General features: G+C 49.3%; 1 protein-coding gene across 2 annotated transcripts; it reads left to right on the plus strand.

Moving 5' to 3' along the window:
- Positions 1-118: 118 nt before the first annotated feature.
- On the plus strand, positions 119-8854 carry COG8 (component of oligomeric golgi complex 8). Of its 2 annotated transcripts, XM_047835927.1 has the most exons (6): positions 119-548; positions 1725-1932; positions 2741-3568; positions 5404-5572; positions 6354-6530; positions 8404-8854. In XM_047835927.1, exons 1-6 carry the CDS (start codon positions 136-138, stop codon positions 8559-8561), a joined length of 1953 nt encoding a protein of 650 aa, XP_047691883.1. In that variant the 5' UTR covers positions 119-135; the 3' UTR covers positions 8562-8854. The 2 variants fall into 2 exon arrangements, with proteins under 2 accessions (XP_047691883.1, XP_047691882.1); XM_047835926.1 differs by lacking the exon at positions 8404-8854 and having other exon boundaries at positions 6354-6805.
- Positions 8855-11253: the final 2399 nt, after the last annotated feature.

Here is an 11253-nt window from a genome sequence, read left to right on the forward strand (position 1 = left end):
GAGGACCGTCGGGGAAAGAAAGCCGGACGGATACGAAACCACAGCGATCGGAAGAGTGCCCCCGCTGCTTCCGGTCCTAGATTCCGAGCCAGCGCCCTTGCCGGGCGGGAGGTGAAGTGACGCTGCTGCCAGAAGATGGCGGCGACGGAGACTCTTGCTTCGTCAACCACCGCCACGGCGTCGGCGTCGGCCTCGGCCGCAGCGACCGCCACTGCGGCGGCTCTCGGGGAGGTGGAGGATGAAGGACTCCTGGCATCGCTGTTCCGGGACCGCTTCCCCGAGGCCCAGTGGCGGGAGCGGCCCGACGTGGGCCGCTACCTCCGGGAGTTGAGCGGCTCCGGGCTGGAGCGGCTGAGGCGCGAGCCCGAGCGCTTGGCGGAGGAGCGGGCGCAGCTGCTGCAGCAGACGCGCGACTTGGCCTTCGCCAATTATAAGACCTTCATCCGCGGCGCCGAGTGCACCGAGCGCATCCACCGCCTCTTTGGCGACGTGGAGGCGTCGCTCGGCCGCCTGCTCGACCGCTTGCCCAGCTTCCAGCAGAGCTGCAGGTGTGGCGGGCCCGGCACTATAAAGGGGCTTTTAGCAACTGTAATAGCTGACGTTTGTGATGATAGAAATAGCTAACGCTTACATAGCACTTACCATGCGTCAGGCTCTCCTTTGAGCATTTTAAAAATCCGTTTAAATTCCACAACAACTTTCGAGGTAGGTACTGTTATTCCCATTTTATGTATGAGGAAGTTGAGACAGGGAGCTTAGTGATTGATTGTTCAGTGGGCACAGCTAGTAAGTTTCGAAGTCAGAATTGGAAACCAGCAGCACGTCCCTCCCTGACAGGACTGTTGGGAGTACTAAATAGATTCCATGCCAAGCGCTTATTATTGGGTCTGACATAGTTAACACTCTACGGTCGTCAGCAACAGTCTACACACACACACACACACACACACACACACACACACACACACACCAGCTGAGACCGTCCAAAACTTCTAATGGATAGAAGGCTGACAAGGAAATCCTTCCAGTTGGAGGCAAAAATTATCAAAAAATCCTTTAAGCCGTAATTTGCCTCTCTAGATCCTCAGTCTATTATCCCTAATTCTGCCTTTCAATTTTTCACCTTTCTTTTGAGTCTTTGGATATTTGACAATAGCTCCTGTACCCTTCCGCCTTCCAGAATAGGTAGGGGACCTCATAAAGCAGGTCACTGCAATTACGGAGGAGTGAAAACTGCTAAGAATTAAAGTTGAACAACAGCAGAAGAGAAAAATTAAAAGGGCTGAGGGAATTTAAGGTTAAGGTTGTAGCTTCCAAGCTAGTTAGTGCATTTTTATGAAAAGCATAGCTATTAAAGGAACATTTACCGTGTGTAAGGTTCTGTGTTGTTTGTTACACACATCTCATTTAATCCTCACCTCCTTGTGAGGTGGGTCCTATTACTATTTTACTAATGTGAAAGAGTTCAGAGAGCCTAAGTACCTTGTCACAGTTAAGTGGCAGATCTGGGTTCACATATGATAAATAATCGTGTGATTTGGGACAAGTTGCTTAGCCTCTCTGGGATTAGAGTTTCCTCAAGGGTAGTAGTACTTACCTCAAAGGTTTGGTGTGAAGATTAAGTCATAAACCATGCAGCTCAGTGCCCAGTCCATAGTAATCACTTGGTAAATGTAGCTGAGTTGTGGGTGTGGAGCAGTGAGTGACCGAAATTCTCTTACCAGAAACTTTGTGAAAGAGGCTGAAGAGATCAGTTCCAACCGCCGGATGAACACCCTGACCCTAAACCGGCACACAGAAATCCTGGAAATCCTGGAGATCCCCCAGCTCATGGACACTTGTGTCCGGAACAGCTACTATGAAGAGGCCCTGGAGCTTGCGGCCTACGTACGCCGACTGGAAAGGAAATACTCCTCCATCCCTGTCATCCAGGTAGCCAAACTGTCCCAAAAGGACTCAAGCTGATGTTCTTATAATCAGTAATTGTGTGGTCATCGCTGAACCTTTAGGCAGACACCTTAGGGAAACTGCAAGTTTTATATCAATTTCTGCCAGTCAGGCAGGCTTGAACATAAAATATTCATTCATTCATTCATTCATTCATTCATTCAAGTGATAAATACTAATCATGTGCCAGGCACTAATCTAGGTGCTAGGGAGAAACGAGACAAGGCAGACAAGGCCCTGGCTTTCATGAATGAAAGCTGATAGTTGGTAAATAAATGATCCTTTCAGATAGTGGTAAATGAAGAAAATAAACCAGGGAATGGATAGGAGACTAGATGAGGTACCCTAGGTAGAGTGGTCAGGAAAGGCTCTGTTGGAGAAATAATATTTAAGCTGAGACCCAGATGATGAGAAGGAGCCCGCCACAGGAAGATGTGGGGAAGGCGCAAACCACAAAGTGGAAAAAATAAGTATAGCAGGTTCAGGAGGGAACACGTTAGGAGTATTTAAGAAATACAAAGATAGGAAAAAAAAACCACAAACAGTGTGCCTGGATTGCAGTGAGCAGGGGGACAGTATTAGGAAGTGGGTGTGGCAGGAGAACCACACAGGGCCTGTAGGCCACAGTGAACCAGACTTTTGTTGGTAACCCTGTACACATCAGCTTTAGGAAATCTTTGTAAGTCAGGAAAGCAGTGGTCTGCCTCTCTAGTCTGCAACATTCAGGGGTAGTGGAATGGGTTCCAGAAAGTATTTTTCCCATTGTGGTATGACTGACCCCCTTTATTGTCAGGGCATTGTGAATGAAGTGCGCCAGTCCATGCAGCTGATGTTGAGCCAGCTGATCCAGCAACTGAGGACCAATATCCAGCTCCCTGCCTGCCTCCGTGTCATTGGCTTCCTGCGGCGCATGGATATCTTCACTGAGGCTGAGTTGAGGGTGAAGTTTCTTCAGGCCCGAGATGCTTGGCTCCGTTCCATCCTGACTGCCATCCCCAATGATGATCCCTATTTCCACATCACAAAAACCATTGAGGCTTGCCGTGTCCATCTGTTTGATATCATCACCCAGTACCGTGCCATATTCTCAGATGAGGACCCATTGTTGCCGCCTGCCATGGGTGAGCACACTGTGAACGAGAGCGCCATCTTCCATGGCTGGGTGCTACAGAGGGTCTCGCAATTCCTGCAGGTGCTGGAGACCGACCTTAACCGGGGGATAGGTGGCCGCCTAGACTCTCTGCTGGGTCAGTGCATGTACTTTGGGCTGTCCTTCAGCCGGGTGGGGGCTGATTTCCGGGGCCAGTTGGCTCCTGTTTTCCAGCAGGTGGCCATCAGCACTTTCCAGAAAGCAATTCAGGAAGCAGTGGAAAAGTTCCAGGATGAAATGAATTCCTACACCCTCATCTCCGCTCCAGCCATCCTGGGCAGCAGTAACCTGCCTGCTGCTGTGCCAGTCACTCAGCCAGGGACCTTGCAGCCACCCATGGTACTCTTAGATTTCCCACCCCTTGCCTGCTTCCTGAACAGTATTCTGGTTGCCTTCAATGATCTGCGCCTCTGCTGCCCTGTGGCCCTGGCACAGGATGTGACTGGGGCCCTGGAGAATGCCCTTGCCAAGGTGAGCACATACTGCTGGCTCTCTACTGGGGCTTTCTTTGGTAGTAGGTGGCCAGACTTTTATAAAATATAAACCAGTCCATGTGTTAGGTGGTTGCAGACTTAGGTTTAGTGGGGTTTTAGAGGTTTTTCTGATTGAGCAGCTCTGGTGAGCTCCCCCTCATGGGACCTAGAACAATTCATGAAGTGGCTTACCTGCAATAATGATTCAGTAATGTTGCATTTGTTTTCTGTTGTTGCATAACAAACTCCATAGCAGCCTAAAACAACATATGTGTATCATTTCCCACTCTCTGTAGATTGGGAGTCCTGGGTCCTCTGCTTAGGATCTCTCCCAAGGTTGCAGTCAAGGTGTTGGCCAGGCTGCAGTCTCATCTGAAGCTTGACATCCCCTTTCGAGCTCATTCATGTTGGCAGATTTCTGTTCTTTGCAATTATAGGTCTAAGGCCTAGAGGCCACCTCACTCCATAAGCCCGTTCACAGTGGGGCTTTCTGATTCTTCAAGGCCAGTGGAAGAGCATCTCTCCTGCATGAGTCTCTTCTGTTAAGGAAGTCCTCAACCCTTTTTTAAAAGATTCGTCTGATTAAGTCAGGTCCACCCAGGATATCCCTTGATTAATTCAAAGTCAGCTGATAAGGGCTTTAATTACCTCTGCAAAATTGTTCATATTTGTCATATTATATTGGTTAGAAACAAGACACACATTCTGCCTGCAATCAAGGGGAAGGGATTACACAAAGGAGTGGACACCAGGGGGGGTGGGATTCAGAAGAGCCATCTTAGAATTCTATAGAACACAATAAATACTAGCACCAATCCTTTCCTACACATTTTTTACATATTTAAACCTTAAGATATTGAGGTGCTTCTTAAAACTTACGGCATCTTATAATTGCTGTCAGCCAGATGGCAGTTGTGACATGATTATATAAAATCTTTCTGGGCCGGGGCGCCTGGGTGGCTTAGTCAGTTAAGCATCTGACCTCAGCTCAGGTCATGATCTCAGGTTCGTGAGTTCGAGCCCCGTATCAAGCTCTGTGCTGACAGAGCCTGGAGCCTGCTTTGGATTCTGTGTCCCCCTCTCTCTGCCCCTCCCCTGCTCACACTCTTTGTCTCTCAAAAGTAAATAAACATAAAAAAAAAAAAATTAAAGTCTTTGTGGGCCCAGCTCTCTCTCTCTCTTGAGCTTGCCTGCTCTCATATCTTTGATACAACTGTTAATGGCCTCCTGTAAGAGGAAGCAAGCATGAGCAATGAAACTTTTTTGTCAGTGAAATTCAGGTAATAGTTATCTGCTAATGTTTATACAGAACTTAATGCATGCCAGGTAGTGTTCATCATACTTTATACCTATTAAGACTTGATCCTCACAACCCTAAGAGGAAGGAAGGAAAGGTACGGAAACTGAGGAGCAGAGGGCATGAAGTGTTTAATCACCTGGAAGCCACAAAACCAGCAAGCAGCACAGCTAGGACTTGAACAAGAAAGTGTAGCTCTGTTATTTGTGTGTGGAACTTCTTTTCCAGGTCTGTCTTCCTTTCCAGTTTTCTAGTGGTCTAGCTTCCTGGAACCTCAAAGGTCTTACTCAGTAAAAACCTTTTATAGTTTTGCTTCATTTTTCTGAATCCGATATAGTTCTGGTCCATCTCCTGAAGGAGTCAAGAACCTCTTGATGCTCTTCCACTGGAACTGGAACCTGTGCCAGTAATGAAACATGTTGAGTCAGAAACAGATCAACGAAGTGACAGAATTGTGGAGAGTGACCACAATTCTGAATTTAAACAAGACAGTAATGTACTGTTTGGAAAGACTTTCTTTATGCCTTGTCCCCTAGGTAACTAATATAATCCTGGCCTTCCATCGTGCAGAAGAGGCTGCTTTCAGCAGTGGGGAGCAAGAGCTCTTCATCCAGTTCTGCACCGTCTTCGTGGAAGACCTTGTTCCATATTTAAATCGCTGTCTCCAAGTCCTTTTTCCACCAGCTCAGATAGCACAGACCTTAGGTAAGACAAAGGAGGGGAAAGATCTTTAAAACGACAGTACTTTACTGATATAATTCACATACTAAATAATTCACCCATTTGTAAAATTCGATGTTTTTTTAGTAAATACACAGACATGTACAACCATTACCACTATCCAATGTTAGGACGTTTCCCTCACCCCCAAAAGATCCCTCGTGCCCAATGCAGTCATTCCCCAATCCCACCGTTAGCCCCTGGCAACCAGTAATCTGCTTTCTGTTGCAGATTTGCCTTTTCTGGACATTTCATGTAAATGGAATCCTACAATATGTGTTTATTTGGCTAAGTGGAAGAGATTAGAAAAGAATCACATATTGTGTGAATATCCAGAGAAGGTGTTTTAAAAAGATTTTTCCGGATCTGTCTTCACTTGCCTGTGCCCACTCTCTCTGTGCTGGGGATGGGGCATGGAGGAGACAGAGCTTCCCGAGGGGCAGTGGGCCGGTGATGACCACACCAGCGGAGTAGCTGTTGGGCACTTTCCCCCAGCCTTTTCCTTCCACAAGGAAGCCAGTGCCTTCTGACGTTCTCTTGACTGTTAACTCCACCCACCTACACTGTGCTGTTCCAGATTACTTTCAAAGTCTCTCTTTACAGTAAAGCTTCCTGTCCCATATCACAAAGATGACTTTTACTGTATTGAAGAATGGAAATTGTATCTGTCACTCCCTCCCTCCAAGTGTTTTTTCCCCCTGTGATATAAAAATTTAAATTTATTGTACGTTTTTTTCTATTTCACTTTCTTTACCTTTTGGCTCAGGCATCCCTCCCACTCAGCTCTCCAAGTACGGCAACCTTGGGCATGTGAACATCGACGTCGTCCAGGAGCCTCTCGCCTTCATCCTGCCGAAGAGAGAGCTGGTCCTGTGTCTAGACGAAAAGGAGCTGGTGCCCGAGCTCCCAGCTCCAGCACCGGAAGTCCCCCCCGAGGAGTCAGGCGTCGAGTCGGTCGCTGCGGCTTTCCCCGAGGGTGCGCAGGAGCAGGCTGACACGGCCGAGCCGCTGCAGGCCGAGGTGCCGGGTGCGGACACCTAACTCGCGCCGGCGCGGGGGTGGGGGGAGGCCGGTGAAAGCTGGGGACAGCCCCGGAGGACAGGCTGCGAGGGCATTCATCACAGCCCGTGAAAGGGGGGACCTCCCGGTCACTTTTGCAAATGGTTGGCGATACTGTAAAAAACGGAATTAAACAATAAAGTTGACTGACGTCACGGAGGCCGGCTGCGCTCTCAAGGCGCGCGGAAACTGCGCTTCCCGGCGTCCCCCGCGACCGGAGCGCTCTCCTACGGGGGCCGGGGAGGACCGCGGCGGCTGGGCAGCTGTGCTCGGCGCACCGGGGGCCGGATGGGGGCCGGACTGCTGCTGGGGCCGCTGCTGGGGCGGTCGCGTCACTGCTTGGGGCCGACACCGCCGTGGGGAGAGGGGACGGGGGGCCGCAGCGCCCGGGCCTGTAGCTCCGCGTCCGCCCCGGACGGCCTCGAGGGCCCGGCGCGCCAGCGGTCTTACTGGCGCTACGTGCGGCGCCTGGTGCGGGGAGTGCCCGAGCCGCCGTACCCGCGCGTGTGTCAGGTCGGGGACCCGGCGCTGCGGGCCGTGGCGGCCCCGGTAGAGCCCGCGCAGCTGGCGGGGCCCGAGCTGCAGCGGCTGGTGCAGCGGCTGGTGCAAGTGATGCGACGCCGGCGCTGCGTAGGCCTGAGCGCTCCGCAGCTCGGGGTGCCCCTACAGGTGTTGGCCCTGGAGTTCCCCGAGGCACTCTTCCGCGCCTGCGCGCCGCGCCTGCGCGAGGCCCGCCAGATGGAGCCCTTCCCCTTGCGCGTGTTCGTGAACCCCAGCCTGCGGGTGCTGGACAGCCGCCTGGTCACCTTCCCTGAGGGCTGCGAGAGCGTCGTCGGCTTCCTGGCCTGCGTGCCCCGCTTCCAGGCCGTGCAGATCTCAGGTGCAGGGGGTGGGCAGTGGCCGTGAGGCGGTTGGATAAACGGTTGCGTCCCTCCCCCAGCCCATGGAGGCGGCGACCTCGGGCCCCACGAAACGGTTTTGTCAAAACTCCAGTTAAAAGTGGAAGGGCAGGCTCAATGAAGCCTTTCGTCAGGAACTAAGAGCAGGACCGGGGAGTGGATTTGATTCAAGACTAACCAATTGGGATAGGGGAAGAGGCTCGTGTAGCAGCTGAGCCAGCTCGCTGGGAAAATGTATTGGGGCTAAGAAGGTGACCTAATTCGATGGTACCTCACACCAGGTCCTCTGCTCTGTGCCCTCTAGTTCGCTGTCCCACACACAGACTTTTGCCTCAGTTGCATCTGTCATGGTCGAGTGGAAATAGTGGGACCCAGCTTTGCCCAGTCCAGGGTGATATGCCATTCCTGGTCTGTCGTAGTACAGGATGTTTTCTGAAATGGAATTCGTTGCTGGGATTAGGATTGTTCCTTTTAAGCAAGCCACTTGGTCCAGGTCAGAAGGTAAATGGTATCCCTTTATTTTATAATGTACCGAGTTGAAATGCTTTTAGGAATTGAAATCAAACAGTATTTCAGAAATGAGAGGAATGTTCAGAAAGGAAGCACCTTACGAAGATCATTTTCTCATTTCAGCCCCATAGTAAGCCCAGCAACCTAATTGTCAGCGTTAGAGCCACAGTGAATACCTGGTAATGGGCAAAGTTAAGGCATCTTTTCTGGGAAGGATAGGGGTTGCTGTCTACATTCCCTTCTCATGTTGCCTCTTGTGAACAGGAACAGCCAAGGGCTGGGAAAAGTAGGGAGATTAAAAACAATGCAGTTCGGCGTATTCTTACCAGGCTGTAAATTACTTTGCAGGGCTGGACCCCAGAGGGGAGCAGGTGGTGTGGCAGGCGAGTGGATGGGCAGCCCGTATCATCCAGCATGAGATGGACCACTTGCAGGGCTGCCTGTTCATCGACAAAATGGACAGCAAGACATTTACAAACATCCACTGGATGGAGGTGAATGATTAGTTTTCCTGCTGCACCTGAGGATTCTGGAAGCCAAAACACAAACACCTGGGCTCTGAGCTGGGACTGGCTTGCTTGACATCAACTTGATATTGGCTTGGCTCTGACAGAAAACAATGGATTGCCAAACCAAACTGGAGAAATATGTTCAAAATGTTTGCCCTGAAATCGGCCATGGACAAAATACTGCCTCCAACTTGAGAAGAAAATAAATTTCTCCAAAGAGAGAACATTTCCTGATGATTTTGTATGGTAAAACGTGAGGCAAAATAAATAACCACTCTTAGTAGACATGATTTCATAGACCTGTATAATCTATCCCAACGCCAAGAATTGATAATAACATAGTCCCAAAATATCTGAAAGCTTTGCTTAAAAATGCAGGTTAAGGCTGTGGTTGACCACCTTCACAGAGTTCTTTTTACAAAGGGCTTGTGGATCATACCTGCGGAATCCTTCTTTGCCTCGGACACCAGTGTGCATGTGTAAGTGAAACAGGATGGCCACAGTTCACAGAAGTGTTTAATGACAATATTAACGTAAATGAGTACCCACACATTTTACCAGGTTTACACAGTTTTGATCTCCACCTTCTGCCTTCTACCTTTAGCAGATTTGGGGATGATTTTCCTGCTGAGATCTCTTGGGCAGCTGGTACTCTTTGGGTGGAGGTCATGGAGCATGGCTAGGGGAAGGATGATAGTTGAGACGGAGCAATGAACCTCTTCCTGTCACGGTTAGAAAGCAAAATGTGCTTCCTGGTCACCACACTTGTTTTGAAAAAATAAATTAGCATCACGTTGACCAATGAGTAAAAGCTTTGTCAGGAGGTGAAGGAACTTGTTTCTCAAGATACTGGTTTTGCCTCATTTTTATGTTGAGTGTTTTACAAGGCAGGTACCCTTACCAAACAGAGCCCTCAAAATCCAAGTACCCATGCAGTAAGTCCAGTAAGTTATTTAGAAAAAAACGTGTTTTATTTAATGTTTATTTATTTATTTTGAGAGACAGTGTGAGCTGGGTGAAGAGGGGAAGGAGGAGGGGCAGAGAAAGGAGGAGAGAGAGAGAATCCCAAGCAGGCTCCACGCTGTCAGTGCAGAGCCCAACATGGGGCTTGACCTCACAAACCATGAGATCACGGCCTGAGCCGAAACCAAGAGTCAAACACTTAACCCGCTGAGTCACGCAGGTGCCCCAGAAAACAGCATGTTTTAAACAGCAGTTAGCTAAACAAACCCAGGAAAGATCCACTCTCCTGTACGGCTTTCTCTAAACAGGCCGTCTGGGGGTCATACTATGAGGCCAAGCAAAAGGGAACTGGCTCTCTGTGCATGAAACTTTGGAAGGGAACAGGTGCCAGCATTGCTCCAAGGTTAGATACTCAGCCCCCGGGGAAGTCTATAGAAAACTCTTATTCATACTAAAAACATGGATCCTTATGAAATTAGAATTCAATGAGCCTCCATTCCCTTGGACAATGTTTATAACCTCCTGCAGGGTGGCATCAGAATATTCTAAAAATTTTTTTAATGTTTATTTATTTCTGAGACAGAGACAGAGCATGAACGGGGGAGAGTCAGAGAAGGAGACACAGAATCTGAAGCAGGCTCCAGGCTCTGAGCTGACAGCACAGAGCCTGACGCGGGGCTTGGACTCACAGACTGTGAGATCATGACCTGAGCCGGAGTTGGAAGCTCAACCAACTGAGCTACCCAGGTGCCCCAGGCATCAGAATATTCTAATGTTTCCTTACACCTTACAGTGCTCTGAGGTTAACAGTTCTTACTGATGCCTTTGTAATGTAGGTCTGTAACATTTGACTGAAGCTTCCTGACCTGGGGGCCCAAGAATATATGGTAGCTCAGAGTGGACCTTAGAGAAAGCTTGAAACTGTCTATATTGCTGACAACTTGAAGTTTACTATTGTAACCAAATCCACTTAGAGGAAGGATCTGTTCAACTAAATACTGTAGACCAAAGGCAACAAATCTGGATTTGTAATAAAATCTCTCCCATCTCAGGCAGATACATCAGCCAGCAATCAGCATCTTGAGCTAAGGAAAGTTTTAGAGGTCAACTACCAAAGTGAAAGCCAAGGTAGACAGAAGGTTTAGGATAGAATTCCCAAGTAGGGAAGAAGGAATTTCATGGTTAGCATTTAGGGGAGGAAATTCCTCTGCACATATTAGCCATGTTTAACATAGATGGTGAAGCCACCGCATCGGTTCAGCCCCAAATGTGAATAGGACATTCGTCACCCTGCTCCGAGTCACTGGTGGTGGAGACAGGAATGGAGAGGCATGGCGTGCTGTGATGAGCCACAGCAGCCCCAGTTTCCGTTAACCCCTGTGACTTGTCAAGGTGTTTAAGCAGTAGAAAGGAAGATTAAAAAATAAAGTGAGGAGCTCCTGATTCAAGTAAAGGTGACTGGAGGCAAAATAAGAAAACACAAAAGGCTAAAAGGAAACCGCACAAGCAGAGGCAGTGTCCTATGCTGGCTTCTAGTCCAGCACTTACAAACAGTAACTGGTGGCCGAGGCAGCAGGTTATCGAGGCAGGGCTAACGCACCCAAGTGGAGAGGAGCGCTTGGGCCCGAGCCTTCAAGGAACCCATCAAAAGCTGGCTCAATTCAGCAGCCATTCCTAACCAAATCAAAGAACACCACAGTGGCAAGGCTAACGTGATCTAAGGTGG

This window comes from Prionailurus viverrinus, chromosome E2 (genome assembly GCF_022837055.1).
Source record: "Prionailurus viverrinus isolate Anna chromosome E2, UM_Priviv_1.0, whole genome shotgun sequence".
Taxonomy (NCBI): domain Eukaryota; kingdom Metazoa; phylum Chordata; class Mammalia; order Carnivora; family Felidae; genus Prionailurus; species Prionailurus viverrinus.